An 18,180-nucleotide genomic window follows, 5' to 3' on the forward strand; every position below is an offset into this window, starting at 1 on the left:
TTTAAAGGTGCTACTCTACAGATTTTAAAAATGATAACCATTTCTGAATACTGTGTAGATAATAAGGTAAACAATAAAATTATTAAATGTGTTCTGGGATAAAAAAATGATTAACCATGATTTTCTGTGAATTTAGTTTTACAGTAAAGTCGTATTAATGAGGCCGTTTGAAAATATCTAGAATTAACTTTTTTCACTTTTTTTTCTTTTGACTATGTCCGATCTTTTACAGAGTGGAGGTTTGTATTAATAGTTTCGATATCAGCAAACAGATTCTATTTCCTGTAATATTGAAAGTGAATCTTGTTTTATATATATATTTATGTACTTATATTTATATAGATCACACATCCAGTGAAATCACAAGAATGGCATATGACTAAGATAAATCTGACATCCGGATGGACAAGTTATTCACCATACACTCAACTAGTGGAAGAAGAAGAAGAAGAACAAAAAACGAACAATCACATAAATATCACAATATCGTTCAAAAGATTATCCCATGAGTACACGCTGCTTCTTTATACTCCCTTTGCAAGTAAGCTATATTTATATATATTTACATTTTCCATGTTTTATAATTTGTAGCTGCAAATGTAATTACCATATTGAAGATAGTTCCAAGTTTTTTTTTGAAAGTTATTTGTCAATGGTTTGTCAATATTTATATCATCATTTATGTCGATATTATACATGATTATAATATCTATACATAATAAGTCAATTATTTCCAAGCTGAACACATTGATATGGAATAACCAAGTCACATGGACTAATCGACATTTACTACAAACCACACCGTGAACTTAACGCCGTTATGAATTCATAGTGATTTTGAAACTCTCTTTTTATACGAGTGTTTGACCGTTAGGAACTGGTCAACATTTTATTATTGTGAAAAGTTTCCGGTCAATTTTGAATCATAATGAATTTATCGTATATAATATGAACTCTACGACTCAAATGAACTCATAATAATGATTTAACACTATGTGTTAGGCTGTTTTGTAATAAACATTACACTAACTGTGGTTGTTTGCTTTACTTCATAAATTGACAATCATCTTTGGAGTCTCAACTTACTTTCCAGATATCAAATCCAGAAAAATAAACTTACAAAATATTTTTATCCTAACTTAAATTGTAGGGATAAACATTGTCTTGTATATAATGGTAGAGCTTTCTTTCTTTTGGTATGTCTTCTATTCAAGGTTAGCAACTACCTCGTGGTATACCTTTCGGATTATCAACAAATTGGATGTTGAGTCAATTATAGAGGATTCGTTTCCAACCTCTACCTTCTTTTGTAAATGAGTTGGAGTAAATTGTACTTTTCAGTGCAGAAAATATCGCTGACGTATCCAGGTTTTATTTATTTGATATGAGCTACAAGTTTTCTTCCTTTTTTGACTCATCTTAAAACCTCTTCATTAGTGATGTGGTCAGCTCGGGATATCTTTATGGTATGTCGATACAGCCACATCTCTAAAACCTTCAGTATGTTAATTGTCTGATGCAGTAAAATCTACCAACATAAAATATAACTAATGATATCAGATGATAATTAAGCATTCATTAGTCGAACTTACCATATTAAATTGTATTAGTTATAATGATTAGTCGATATCAAACCTTTCAATCAAACTGTTCACAAATTATCTCTCAATTGAATAATCGTTCATGGCATTCTGTCTTTATTCGCAATATACATTAACCTATAAAAATAATAAAGCCATACTGTCATGTAATATTAAACTAGGTATCAAACAATAAATAACCACGAAAACAATGTTTATTAATTAAATATATGTCCATATAAAATTTAACTTAGGAGTTGGATATCATACCAAATAAAAATACTGAACTACAGAAATGGTGATCCCGACGGAAAGTGATGAACAACTACAATATTTCATTAACGTCCAGGCTTTGACTCCATACGGGTATAATGTAAAACCTAATCGCCCTCAATCGATGTAGCACTAAACATTATTTATATTGCTATATTTTCTTTGCAGGTGCTGTTATAATTTTTCTAATAACATTTTGGGTTCCGTCATCTTCGGTAACAAGAATGAGTATTCTTATGCTGGATTTAGTTTTTGTCTTCGGATGCTTTACGGAAGTATTGGAAAAGCTTCCAGTGACCATGCCCCATGTTCCACATATTCGTAAGTCGTAATATAGTTTTTTTAACCTTACGTTATCATTAAATTATGTAATTAAATGAAATCTATTAGCGGTTACATTTATTCATTCATTCGTTACAGCAAATTAAAACAATACATAATAATTACCTATCGAAAATGAGTAAGTTCAATGTAAACGTAAGTCTTTATGTTAATTACATTTTATGTCTCGTTCTAACTAATCAGTTCATTCGAGTTGAATTATAAAATTTAAAAAACATCCTAACTTAGTCTTTCCTTCACAACGTTCACGAAGAACCCTTTGATTTGCTCTTTTATTGTAAGCGTTCACGAATATGTGAGTAGAGACGTAGTTTTTAACGAAATGTAAAAATACTCACCCGGAGAGTGAACGAGACATCCTTACAAGTAAAATAGATTTTATTTAAAGTTTATAAACATTAAAAAAATACCCCAGAACAAATTTGTCACAATTTGATATGTGTAAATGTAAATTACTTAATGTGGCGGCGTACTATGGAATTGTTTCGTACAACTTTGCCGTGTACTATATATTATTATTAAATTTAATGTCATTTTAACCCTTTTAGTTGCCTAATGCAACTAAAAAGGTGATCATAACTTAAAACACAAAACTACTCGTAAATCTAAATGGCGCTCCGGGTGATAAATTTGGTACTTTATAATACTTTGTGCCCCGCATATATTAAAAATATTTATATAAACATATATGCATATTATGCAATAATAATAAACTATGCATTGTATAATATTTTAGACTTCTATGGATGTTCGTTGTCGTAATAGATTTTTGGGTTGGCACTGAGTGTTATTCCTTCTTCTTTTATTAAAGTTGATCGCAACTAGAGTTGGGTATTTCCCGAGAAAATCTCAATCTCGAGATTCGGGATTTCCAGAAATAATGAAATTTTGAATTTTCGAGATTCGAGATTATCGGGAAATCTAAAGATATCGGGAAATTTTAAAATACCTGTAAAATCCTAAAATCAGTGTAAAAACAGACAACTTCCAAAAAAATATGATTTGTTTCTATTTATGTAAGAAGACAAACCAAACAGAAGTAGTAAAACAAAAATAATTACAAACATTACTTATTAAAATGGAATTTCAAAAAACACTGTCTTTCAATCGCTTTTGAGACACAAAATTCCCGGATGTTGCAAAAATCGCGTTAATTTTGAGTCGACGTTGGCTTAAATATGTTAAATGCCCCGGTCAGTCTTTGAACGTTTTGTGTTTTATGTCCACTTTTTTCATATAGAAAATCTTTTTTTCAATTAATATTTGATAATAAAGAAATCCCGAATCCCGAAAATAGATTCTCGAGATCCGGTATTTCCCGTCGCAACTAACAGGGTACAGTGCCACCTCCTTTTTTACTCTTAGTAACGTTTGCTTTCAGGTAAACATACCCTTTTTGACACACTTTTCGAGACGCGTTTGCATTGATACACATAACAATACATTTGAATATATTATCTCTTGAAAATTGCCTTTGTAACGAGCCTAAGACGTCGAGAAAAGAAAGGGGAATAACGCTAGGTGTTAACCTAAAAATCTATTACCAAACTATCTACTAGTAAAAAGCCTCATTGGTAATAATTACAACTTACTTACAAATTCGAGGGCTTAGTGTCAAACAACACTATCTACAAAAGTGCAACTTTACAGGAGAGCCAAAAATCGTTTTTTTAGATTCTTGTAACTTTACAAGGGAAATGTTTATTTAAAACTAATGTTAATATTTTATAATTTATTGTGTATTGTACATTTATCTTGCTTATGATGATGTTAAAATTTATAGGGATAGTTTAAAAAAAATATGAAAACAAGGGTAACAAATGTAGTTAGCGTTAAACTTTACTGACGATTTAATAAGAAATTAGAACAGATTGACTATCATCTAGCCGTAAATGTAAAATAACGTTATCTCAAAAAAAAAAAACACTTTTTTGTAGATAACGTTGTCTGACTTGAAGCACTCGAATTTTGATACTGAATAATAATATCGTGGAAGTATGGTAAGTTTCGAAATTATGTTATGGAGTAATTGCAATTTGAGACTATATTATCGACTTTCTAACTTTTCGCAGCAACACCACAGTACTTATAGAAATTGATGAGAAGTAAAAAGTTGCATAAAAAAGTCGACATATTACTTATGTAATCAACAAAAAGATGTCACAGATATGAATAAATCAAAATTGTATTATCAATAAAATAAACAAGAGCGGTATTAACACCTATAATACTGTATGCGTTATTCATTTTTTTTAACGTGCTTTATTATATAATATTTTTAATTTATACTAAACACTGTTTCAGTTCAATTCTACGTTTGGGCAATGATATGCATCTGGCTGAGTATAGCTTTGAATGTTTTGATTTTGAATCTTGAAAGTAAACCAACACGAGTGATGAATCATTTCCTCAGGAAGATCTTGATTTCTGGGACAGTTACAAAAGTGTTAGTCCTCCCCGAAATAAAGGTAAACTATAAATTTTTTGACAAATTTTATATTGCTCATAAATGGATCAATTTTGTATTTATTAGTAGGTTATAATAATAATATAATAACATCAACATAATATAAAGTTCAGTAGAGATGACCCAGATAATACCAATATTACAATACATTTATCATAGTACCCCAGGAAAGTGCATAGTGATATTTGTGTAATAAATTAATAATTTTTGAGTGAAATTTGATCAATGGCCAGGTGATGCAAACGCCCCAGTCGCGTTGTTAGCACTAAATGAGTAAAGCAACCATAAGAATATTAACCATAACAAATTTTTATAACATTATCTATAAAAATCTTGCTCAGACAAATATTTTGCAAAACTATACGTTCGTGTTTGTTACTGTGGTGTTTATATTTTTTTATTTTAAATTTAATACAATAATAGTTGAAAATAATAATTGACGTAGCTATAGGTTAAACTATTCAATAAACTAAATCATTGTCATATTGTCAGTGATATGTATATAATTATTATACCAGAGTTGCAGAATCTCTATATATTTTCATCGTTTAATTGGAATAAAAAATATTGCGAAGATAACAATGAAATAATAATCAAAATCTCGGTTCCAGTGCTTAGTTTAAGTCGGAAAAACATGTAAATGATTTTCAAAATATAATAATAATAACAGCATCAAATTATTATTATTTATTATGTGGCATGCTTATAAATCTTATCATTTTTTATTTTAAATTCAATCCTTATTCGGGTTTCTGGCGAATAATTTACAGCAAATCCATATACAATTTATATTATAACATCTAAATGTTTACAAATTTACTATCAGCAAATCTATTAACTTCATGGTCTCACTCATGAACTCTTCTTAATCAAGGCTGTATCATTATAATAATATCAAGCTTGTCAGACAACAATAGCGAATGCTGCAAAATCGACCAATGCGCATTCTTTCGATGTAAAGAATTTTAGTTATTTACAGACCTACAAACTTATCTAAAGAGTGATAGGGGAGCCACTGTCGAAAACTACCCAATCAAGACTTGCAACTTGACAGCATCTGAAATTCGAATGACGTTTTCAAAATGGCGTCCATCTGGTAATTCGTAGTTCCATTTTTTAGCCACTCTTTAGATAAGTTTGTGGGACTGTATAATTATGCTTTATTTTTTGTTTAAAAAAAATATTTCATTGTTTATCATGTTTTTTCTATTTATACTATCCCAATGTATTAAATATATTTTGCTTAGGTATTTACTCTGTATATAACTGAGAAACGTGATGGATCAAATTGACGCATTTGAAACTAAATAGGTACTATATTATTATAAATACACAAAAATAGAATTTTATACAATACGATGTTCGAAATTTAATCTTCTTTATGCTCTTCTAAAAATAACGATTTGAGATTGACTTTTTTCTTTCTTACACAGTACATAATATGTAATATAAGTGGAAAATGAGTTATGCATAAATTGAAATTTTGATATATTCATAAATGACTGTACTCATATAAAATATTTGGTTACAAACAGACCCTAATATTAAACAATCCCGATAAATACGACTGACAAAATATGTGCCAACATAATATGATATTTAGTAAACAATTGAGACAACTGTCTTTGCAATTAATACATATTATAATATTATATATAAATATATTGAATATCCATCAACAATCCTATACACAAAAGAGAATATAGGTAACGTATATAATATATTATTATAGTGTACATGATATATCAATAATATAATATTTAAATTAAGTACACTTACCTATTATAGTAAGTCATTATATTAGGCGAAAATAGAAGGCGATTATATGATATCCTAAAAATTCATAGGAAATATTAAAAATCATGTTGACTATTATATTGTTATTTGGATTTACTAAATTATCAATATAATGTATGGATAAAGTACTAAACCATATTTTACTAGGTTGTATCGTGATTTGATAGCTGGGTAAATAAATTATCTCCAGTAAAAAATACCGCCAAGTGCATCCCTTCAAGAAATATATTGAAAATATGCATTTGAAAATGCTACAATGGAAACGTTTCTCAAATCAAAATTTTCCATATCCTACATCTATTTACGATGGCTATCAATTTTGCATGCTTTCGTGTAGTTCAGATATTGTAAACCAATCCTAACCCTAGTTGGATATAACACAGTACTATAATATTCAAGAGAGATGGGGTAAGTTTCTGCACACCCAAACAATGCAAATCTCAAAATTTTGAACCCTTAAGTTTTTTATAATCGTTGTTAGCCTGAATCAATCCATTACTATAGGAAGGTATTTCTAATCAACCCTTATTTCTGTGCATCACCACGTATTTTAGGATGAATTATTTTTGAGGTAATCAGTGATTGTTATGTATGTCTTCGAGTGACTTGTTCTGAAAAGTATTAATGTTCACATCGTTTGAAAGCTGACTTATATAGCGAAAGATACATACTTATTATCGCTATTAAAGAGTATTTTCATCATCGGTTTAAATGTCATTTTAAAAGAATACGAAATATTGGGTTTTCAAAATAACGAGCATTAGAAACAGATGTCTGGATGATTTAGATAAAGCAGATGATTCATAGTATTATTATTTAAACCGTTTATACATTAAATACAATTACCAGGCGATAGTGCCATCTGTCAACATTCTCAGTAATCTGTCTGCATATTATATGAGAGTATTCTATCCTATTATCCTATTTGCATATCAGTTATTTTTTTAAATTTGGATTTAGCGTTTCCGTGTATGTTCCTCACCCTTTTTATGACGTCTTCTCCCCACCTTGCTCTCTCGTACACACTTATATTATATGTTTATTCACTTGCGTTACAGAGAAATCAAAAATCATGCAACATTATAAAAAAAATGTAATCATACTTAACTAATATAGAAGAAATGAGAATAATTCCGCATCAACACAAACATTGACAAAATAAATATTTTTAGAATTCACAATCAATGACTACAGTAACATTTTATTACGATTCACGAACATAACGCAATACCATGGCCATTTTTAATAGCAATTATATTTTATCTAAGTACCAAACCGAATGAATGTTTTATAAAATCTGTTTATCACTTTTTGTTTACAATTATAATATACAAATTCGTTTGTTTTACGACCCATGTTTCGGTGGAATGTTGAGCTTAATCAAGTATTAGCATTTGTCACTGTATTTTTTTACCTATTTATCTGTGTAATGTTTTATTAATGTCATAACTACTGGAAGTAGAAAGGTAATATGGAAAAAAATGTTGAAAATAATGTACTTATGCCTATTTTTACACTATGATACATCATCAAAATTACAAAAAATCGAAGTGGTTGTTATGTAGATTTTGATAATTTTATTATAAATAATATGAGTATTTACACCAACGAGATGGTATATTACAAAATTTTACAAGTTGTGATAAAACTCTGGGTTATTTCATGTTTAAGCGGGAAATTTAAATCATATCTTTGGATTAAATCTGGGGTAAAAATTACCGATTATAATCTAATACGGGATCTGAAAGAATACGGCTATTTGTGAGTTAACCCCTCTAGGGCAGTGAGTTATTGGCCAGCGCCGTCTAGTGACATATTCCCGCAAGACTAAATCTTTGTCTGGCGTCCGTATATCTTTTCCTCGGACCTGAAGGGGTTTTGTTCGGTCATCGCCGATATCTCTGCGTACATACATATGTAATATCGATATCATAAAATAAAAGGAAAATTCTGTTGTGTAATATTTTTGCAAATAAACCAGGTCACGGAAATTTTAGCGCACCTACACGGATTGTGGGTATTATGCTATGAATAGTTAAAGGAGAAAATAAAGAGTCGCTAAGTCACAAAATCCAATCTGGAGATTTTTTTTATTTAAGAAAAAAATTACAGAAAACGGTTTTCATATCATACTTACTAAAGTCAATACTTATATATAATTTTATTTTCTCATAATATTCACTGTTGATTATTAATATTTTCAAAGAAATGTCTTATAATTTATTACTTACAAAATGGTTTTTGAAATATCCATATCGGGTTTCCGATATGGATATCCAGGAAAATTTCCTACTCGACAACTTAAATTCATTTAAAATTTTCGAGTTTTAATTATATTTTCAATACAAATAATTACAAGTTAAAAATACAACATTTTTTAAATTTTCTGTTGAATCATATAAACTTGACTTGACTAGCTTAAACGATAAAAAAAATTGTATTTGATAGAAATAATACTGAAATGTCATTTTGACACTCATAATGATTTCCATAGTAAATCACGTAGGTATATAATAATAATTTCCTAGCAACCAATAATAATGGATTGGATTACGGATTTCTTCCGAAATAACTTTTCATACAAAATAGAATTAACTGAAAATGAATTTAATTCTAATTAAAGATGGCTAAAAGTATTAAAAATGCATTATCATCGTGTTCTGATATATTCTAAAAGTTTCAAATGTCTAGCTAGTCGGAAAGTTAATTAAAAATCGATTGCAAGATTTGTACAAATAAGAATACGACCTAATAAAAACGTTGTAATAATAAAATGCTACCTTCTTAAATCGTCCTGTATTGAAACATGAATATACGCGTGATTTTGCGTATATATTGGATATTTATAAGAGATTTAGTATTTACTTGGTAGTAATTCAGGATAATTTGACTATAAACAAAAAAAATGCTTTGCGATCGGTCACATTGTAAGCTTTTTTAAGTATAACCAGTCGAAATAAATATTTAAATTTATCTGATGTTATACTAATAATTATTATTTATTGTTAATCGTGGTGTAATTTGGGAAAAATAGCTGATAAAGTTCCAAGTTATAATACTTAAGTAGTTAAATAGATAGGAAGTGTTTTTTTGAGAAAATTGTGAGAATTGGAGAGGAATTAAAATTTTAAAATGTTGTAAGTAAATAATATTATATAATTGATATTAATATTTTCATTAGTTTCTTTCTAAAAATGTGTTTGATAATTCATATTATAATCAATTAAGGTATTTTAATAAAAATGAGCCAACGTTTCTCTCCATTATACCCGTTGTCTCTACCATAGTACTATTTATTGGTGTACGATCACACCAATTAAATGTGATTCATAAAGATAGTAGACAACATAACTTATACAATTACGATCAGTATCAGTTTCTTCATAATTTTCAATAATTGCTGATGCCCATATAAGCGAACAAAATCGTATAATATTTAAGTAAAGTACCTAGTATTTAATAAGATTTTTATTAAATATGAATTATTAGTTCATAATAATATATCCTTACCTCAGTACAATATCAAAGAAAGTCAAAAAATATTGTGAGATTAAGCGATTTTTTGAGTTGAGACCTGCTGTTGATTTTGTTATTATTCTCTATATAAGACATGCAATTTAAAACAAAGAAATATTGTTGAAAACTTATTGATATTAATTTTATAATATTGTTAGGAATTTACACATGATTTATTTGACAATGAAATATATATTTTATATAAATATTGTATTAATAAATAACATTAGTAAATATCATTGCTATAAAAAAATCCTTATTACAATCTTATTTATTGTTATTATTTTAATTTGAAGGAATAGTTTGACACTGAATATCTCAATATAAAACAATTTAATTTATGATGGAATTATCATAAAGTATTGAAATATCTATGCAGATACCTAATAATAATTAAAATTATTAAATAATTTGTAATCAAGCAATAACAAAGCGGTGCTTCTTAATCTTGTTTGCTTTGCGGGAAACTATTCAATTCACAATGTTTTCTTAATAGATGGGAACGTTTATGTTATAGTTAATAACAATTCAAATAATTAGTTATCTTTAAATTGAATATCTGGAATTCAATTAAACTTACTTTTCTATAGTGTTCCGATAAAAAAACTCTTCCTTTTAATAATTGTAGGATGTAAGTTTAAAATATTCAGGGATATTGTTGCATTGAAATATTTTTTTTTTAGAATCAAATTGATTTTTTAGTTAGTTTGTCAAATAATAGTGAAGCATATCCTCAATTATGCAATTTAAACCATAAAGCCAAACAAACAGTCAAAAGATGCAAAAATAATATTATGCAATTCATCATGTCTTGCGGCACACTTCCTAATCGCTCACAACACATCAGTGCAGTATAATAATACTTTCGACCGGTTGAAATGTTGCCATATATAGAAGTGCTTCCCAAACTTTTCGAGTCTTGGCTCATCATTCAAATAATATATATTTTATGGCACTCTAACTAATATTCAGATAACCTTTATTGAAACTATAAGTTTCGACAATAATTAATAGAGAAATTCATATTGACCTTTTGTAATATGTACAATATACATGCATGGTAAGATAACAATTCTTTTCATGATTGGATAAAATTGATAACCATAAAAAAATTAATATTATATATATTTATCTTCTTTTCTTTTTTGGCCATATCCGCCCCTAATTGGAGCATACATTGGACACCACGCGGCGCCTCCAAGAATCTCTGTCGCTCGCCAGTCTCCTTGCTTCGTTTCTGGTCAAACCAGCATCCCGTATCTCCGTTGTATACACTCTGTAGATAGTGTTTAGCGGCCTTCCAGGACGCCGGAATCCGGTCGGCTTGAAGAATATTATATTAATGTATTATATATAATTATAATATAATATATAATATATTATTTGAGTAATTTGATTCATATTATTATTTGGACGTAGACGCAGCGAAAAATATAAATTATGTAAAGCCACATTGTTTTAGATACTAAGAAATATTTAACGAAATTGTGCCGCAGGCGACACTTTTTAGTGAAATTTCTAAAAAACAAATTAAATTCATGTTTGAAAATATGATTAAAATAATTATAAGGGAACTACGATGAAATCTTTCGGCACACTTTTAAATCGCTTATGGCACACCAGTGTATCAGTTCACACTGGTTGGGAATCTCTGGTATAAAGTATCTACCTGCCGTTGATTAACCTTTTCGCCTATGAGAAACTTGATGCCTGTCATCTGCTTGGGCAATCTTATATCCTTTGGCAGTCAGTTTGTCTCCGGGGTAAGTGGTTTTCTATTATTTGTCAGTAAATATCGACAGTGTCAGTGAAAAGGTTAACCCTTTCGCGCGTGTTAGCCTCTGATATAGGCGCCCGAGTTTACTTCTCGACTCCTTTATTGCTTGAGATTTGTTTGCACGATACGAGACGATATCGTATACATAGTGTGTACCCACGTATATAGTGCGACTTGGACATTTTATTCTTACGCAATTCGGAAAGAAAACATATACAAATCGTAGTTGTGTCAAAATGTATAATATATTCTTCATAAATCCTGTAGATGGAGCATATGGAATACTTCTTCTTCCTTTTATGTCATGTCTATAATATTACTTCGGCAACTGTTTTGACTAGCCCTTTCTCATACGTCACTGTTCTAATCAGTCAACTCAAACGTTATTCTTCAGTTGGCAGAACTTATTTGTTTTAAAGCAAAGCTACTAGAGTTAATATCTCTTGATAAAGTATGATATTAATAGTCAACGTATCAGCCTACATCATCATCGATATTAAATAGAAGTCTGTCTTTCTAGCTAATTAGAAGTTGAAAACCATACTTTTCAAATGCAAAATTTTTTCATTATTTTTGTAGTATTTTATCCTATTTGTAGCCTTCACTTTATATAAAAGAAGCAAAATGATAACACAGTATCTTACCATTTTCACTATTAATCTCAGATTTAACTATTATTTTTTTCAGTCATATATATTATAGAAACATATAAATAATAACTACGAGATAAAAATAACTTTTTATATACAACGTTTTCAATTTTTCTGTTGAATTATTATGCTCAATATGCTCAAACTTGTACTTGATATGAAGTAAACAAAAAAAACAAACAAATATAGAATACTGTAATGTCAACATTTCATTTTGATTTCCATAGTAACGCACGCATATATTAATAATTTAGTTTCTAGGACCACCCCCGTAGCAACCAATAATAGTCTTTTAATTTTTACGGATTTTTCTGAAATAACTTTCCATACAAAACAGATTTAACTGAAAATGAATTCAATTCTGCATAAAGATGGCTAAAAGTATTAAAAAAATGCATTAGCATCGTGTTCTGATATTCTAAAAGTTTCAAATATCTAGCTAGTCGGGAAGTTAGTTAAAAATAGATTGCAAGATTTGTACTGGACAAACAACAACCGGACGAGCTAATAAAAACGTTGTAAAAATATAACTAACGATTTCAGACGATAATAATTTAGTACTCGTCAATTGGAGTTATCATATTACTTTGTATCTGATATACTTAATGATTAGTCGAAACCTTTCAATCAAGCGTTCACAAATACACACATACAGTGTTTATCGGAAAATGACGTAAAAAATTATAATTAATTAATATTATCTAAATATCCTCGAAATGTAATACAGAGTACAAGTGCATACAACAAACAATCAATAAAACAATTATGTGTTTAATAGTCAAAATGTATCCAAATAAAATTGAATTTAGTATTTGGACATCATACCAAATTAAAATACCAAACAAATTGTGATCCCGATGGAAAGTGGAGAACAAATACACTATACCTATCAGTAATATTATAATCACGTAAATGGTTTTGTCGGTTTACTATTAAACAATATACATATTTATATGTACAATATTAAACATAAAACAACTAAGAAATATCATAATTTAATAAAAAAATATGGGAATTGAATCGATCGGTACAATTTTGATCTCAGATGAATTAAACAAAGAGTTGGCAAAGTAGGTATTTGTTATTTATAAAACAATGATAAATGTATCGAAAATGATTAAATTAAGACATGCGGTATATTCTTGCTGTATGTCATGAAAATACATTAAACAATGATATTACTACAAAAATAAACTTATGCGGTAAACATATTATATACAAAGATGTAAGTAACTATTACAAAATTAGCTGTTAATTAACAAAAACACAATATAGATTTAAGAGGGGATAGGTTATATTTGCCAATGTATTATATGTATGGTATATATATCCTTATTAGGGAATCCAATCCCGAGCCAAAATTCTGATCCCGGGATTTCGGGATTACAATTTGACAATCCCGGGATTGGCATTTTTTTCTATTGCTAATATATTTTTTATATATTTACAACTAACATCAATAAAATCGGTCAAAAATAAATCTAGTATAATTTATACTAGATATTTAAGACATTTATTGTTAATATTTTATACGTTCAATATTGGAAATACACAAGTTTAATGGATTAAATAATATTGTAATATAAATGATAATGTGAATTTAATATGAGATTGCTATTTCTGATAGTAAAGACATAATGAATGAGTTGGCGAGATTTAAAATAGTAAAGAAAATCATGGTGTACTTATGGCCTTTCCGCTTCATAAATCTAATTAGTCAGCCAAATATGAAACTGCCGTAAAACGTATGAGATCATGGTGGAATTACTTTGTTAATAGTGCGAACCATTGTTTTTTTTCTAATTTTTATTAATTTAGGTATGTGAAAAAATAAAATGAACCGGCGCATGAGTATACGTAAGTATAAATCAAACTTCATTAAAACTCAGTTTATTTCTAATGTAGTGATTTGTTATTAAAAGTATTTTTTCTGTTATATTTTCGTTTTTATTTTATTTTCCATAAAAATTGATAAAGAAATCAATCCCGAAAGTTTCAGGATTATGTTTATCAATTCCGGGATTCATAGGTATCAAAAATAGCTTGGGATCCTGGGATTGGAATCCCTCGTCCTTATAGAAGAAAAGAGTAAGATACACAAAGTCTAACGATATATTCGAGAAAAACATGGTTTTCTAAATATTATGATGTAAAATTCTTTGCTTGTCGAGAAGATGTATAAAAAGTAAAAACTTATGTCGCGACAGTTTTTAAGAGGGAAACTCGCCGCATAATTTTTGGTCGTAGAGGGGCAGATAAGGCGGTAAACTTAGAAATACTAAAAGATAACAGAATATAAATAAGTAGGTGGGTAGTATACGCTGAGGAGTCCGCCAGATATTTGCTGATGCCACAGAAATGTTGGGAGCGTTAAGGAAAATTGTGGCGACTCAGTGATGCGAAAAGTTTTTTTTTTGATAATACTTTGTGCAATCTGTGATTCAAAAATAATATATCTAATAATAGTATCTTACATAAAAAATATTAAATTACATTATTAAAGTATCACCATTATTGTTTTTAGTGAAGAAATAATGTAGCTACATAATATTTACTAACAATCACTTATGGCTCACTAATCCGCGTAAAAACAAAAGCAAACATTAAGAAAATAATAAATTACAAGATAAAAAGAACTTTTTATATACAACGTTTTTAAAATTTCTGTTGAATCATATAAACTTGACTTGACTAGCTTAAACGATCAAAAAATTGTATTTGATAGAAATAATACTAAAATGTCATTTTGACACACTAGTAGCGCACGTATATATTAATAATTTAGTTGTTAGGACCCTAGCAACCAATAATAGTGGATTGAATTACGGATTTCTTCCGAATTAACTTTTCATACAAAACAGAATTAACTTAAAATGAATTGAATTCTACTTAAAAATGGCTAAAAGTATTTTAAAAAATGCACTGGCATCGTGTTCTGATATATTCTAAAAGTTTCAAATGTCTAGCTAGTCGGGAAGTTAGTTAAAATCGATTGCAAGATTTGTACCGGACAAAAAACCAACGGACAAATAAGAATACGACCAAATAAAAAAGGTTGTAAAATATAATAAATGCTGATTTGCATTTATATCTTTAGTTCGATTTCTAGATATAATGCTTCTGTCACCTTTCTCTCATATATTGTTTTGTATTATTTATTGATACAGAATTTGTTTGTTTTCTAGGCGTTTTCTTTTCAACCCGCACCTCATATTACTTTATTGCGTATTATGCGTTATTTTTGAGAAGTTTATTTTGAGATATCTCCTCTTGAGAATTTTCAACAAATAACGAAATATGTATATTGATTCCCATTTATTGAGATATTATACCGAAAAAATCCGAAACAAGAATCATAAGATTGTTTCCAGGAAGAACTAAAAATTAGCCCTCAATTTTCATTAATTGTAAATATAAGTTCTGAAATTAGCTTCTTAACATTTTTTTCCCAAATAACTTAAATAAAAAAAACATCGATTTAAATTTTGGACTGATGTATTAAAAGAAATATTGCTTGCATTATTTAACTTTTTTCCTTCAATGAAAATTCTCGACATCTCAAGAAATTAAGTAATAAATTTTGAATTCACAACTAGTGGAGAAAATTCTGGCAGTAAAACATTTCTCATTGTAACTCATAGATAACACAATATGTAAATAGGTAATGGTTTTGAATGGAATAATAAAAAAACGTTAGGTGAAAATATATATGAAAATAGGAATTAAGCAATGTCTTCCTAGACTTCCCCTACTTATAAAAAAATAATGAGTATTTTAATCTCATCGGAAAACGTTTTATTAAAATTGTTTAAAATCATGGTTTTAATTCACTGGCAAATAAAGAGAAGTAGAAGAAGCATTAAATTTCAGATTTATATAAAGTATAAGGGAAAAATAAATAAAACTCTACGTTCGCATTACTAGGGAGATAAATCTTTAACGTCCAGCGTATATCACTGCAGCAATAGTATAAAATTTTATGCGAGGCTATATTTATACCTACTTTAATATGAAACTACCAGTCCTAGTATATTATAATATGAAGTTATTATAATATAAAATCGAGCCAAAGAATGCCTACTTAAGTTAAGTATGTACTCGTATTAGGGCATATCAGATTTTTTATCATAAGAGTTATTGTTTTAGGTAAAGTTTTATGAATTAATACTGTATCATATTAAATGCAAAAAGCATTCGTCTTTATTTAGTTTTATCCATGTCAGCATATTTTTTAATAAAAAATTTAAGAAGTCGGTATTATTAAATATTTTATTATTTATAACATAATGTCGTGCAATATTTATATTATTCTTTCTGTTATTATTATTTTTATTAAAATAACTGTGCTATATGTATGTAATATAATATCTACCTTTGTGTTATCTGTAATTTATGATTCACGCAATATTCATAATATCGATAATGGTGAATAGTTTCATAAAATTTTGTGAGCTTTTTCGTTTAGTAAATGCAATTATTTAAAATATATTAAGAATTGTGTACTAAAAATCTGAATTAAATAATTAGACTCTTCTAATAATTAGAAAAAATTATTTTAAACTTACCATAATATATTGGCGGGTGTCCGGAAGATTTAAAACTTTGTATATAGGTTGAAAACGTGGTTTATAAATTGAAAACTGAATTAAATAAAATGCCGTTAACGCTGAATGAATTAGTAAGGAAAATCATAATCATTCAAAGTCATCAAAACATTTTTCTTTCTTTCATATTATGTGAAATAAATAATTATTTATGATATTTGTCACGTACGTATAGTGAATTTATCTTTTTTTTATTTTCTTTAATAATTATTTTGACTAATATCCATTAGAATGAGGAATTTTTGTTTAGACCCTTTCGGAAATATTGTTCTATTACACTATTTTACGATTACTTAGTTCTTCCACCTTAACAATGGCAGTTGACAATTTAGATTTTGAACGTTTTAAAAGAAATCTGCAAGTTATATTATTATATTATTTGTTACTCAATCTAAGCCTAAATATTAACAAGTAAACATTTATATTCATTGCCAACTCTATAAACTAGGGAAATCAAACGGATTTGTTCCATATTCTCTTATATTGAGATATAATGTAGTCGAAGTTCATCCACGTGCCGTGGCATATTTTTTATATAATATTTCCAATGCAAGCATTATATGATTCACTGATGTAACGTCCCTAATTGATGAACATTTTTTGCTAGATTACAAGCTACTGCATTACTTTCAACTCGAATATTTATTTGAATCCATTAAAAATTTAAACCAATCCAACAAATATTACGATTGTCTTTGACCTAGTAAAGGATGGAGTATGCTAATATGCTCGTGCAATTGTGTGAGCGAGCAGTCATAAAAAAGTATTGTAAAGTATTTCTGGTTTCTGTTAATATGCTATCAGTTGAATAAAAAAATTACCGTTGCATATTATTGCATAGTATTATATTATTGCCCAACTTATAGGGTCGAATTTACTATATGACTAAAGCGACAATTTTTCAGACCCTCTAATTTAGTGGAGGCTCTAATCTCCGAAAAATAAAGAAAACTTTTATAATTTAAGGTGAATGAGCCAGATGCATTCGCGTTAATAATTTTTCAGAGTTTAAATTATGAATACAAGTAGGCAGCTATTGTCAATGAAATTATATTATATCCTATGATAATTATATACGAACTTTTATATCCGAAGTCACTGTAGTACTCAAAAGTTATGACATATAAAAATTATCATTTTTGCATGCATCATAAAAAAATTGTCGTTTAAAGAG

The 18,180-nt window shown here is 28.2% G+C and overlaps 1 protein-coding gene across 2 annotated transcripts in view; it reads left to right on the forward strand.

Moving 5' to 3' along the window:
- LOC147075020 (acetylcholine receptor subunit alpha-like) overlaps window positions 1-18,180 on the forward strand; it is a 52,920-nt gene that overhangs the window by 18,746 nt on the left and 15,994 nt on the right. For both annotated transcript variants that reach the window (XM_085942852.1, XM_085942853.1), the window contains exons 9-11: window positions 343-541; window positions 2,022-2,174; window positions 4,500-4,663. In XM_085942852.1, coding sequence (XP_085798978.1) covers window positions 343-541; window positions 2,022-2,174; window positions 4,500-4,663 — 516 coding nt within the window. The remainder of the gene's footprint in view (window positions 1-342; window positions 542-2,021; window positions 2,175-4,499; window positions 4,664-18,180) is intronic.

Source organism: Rhyacophila brunnea, unplaced genomic scaffold (assembly GCF_057557595.1).
Source record: "Rhyacophila brunnea isolate RB1 unplaced genomic scaffold, BYU_Rbru_1.0 scaffold_15, whole genome shotgun sequence".
In the NCBI taxonomy this organism is placed as follows: domain Eukaryota; kingdom Metazoa; phylum Arthropoda; class Insecta; order Trichoptera; family Rhyacophilidae; genus Rhyacophila; species Rhyacophila brunnea.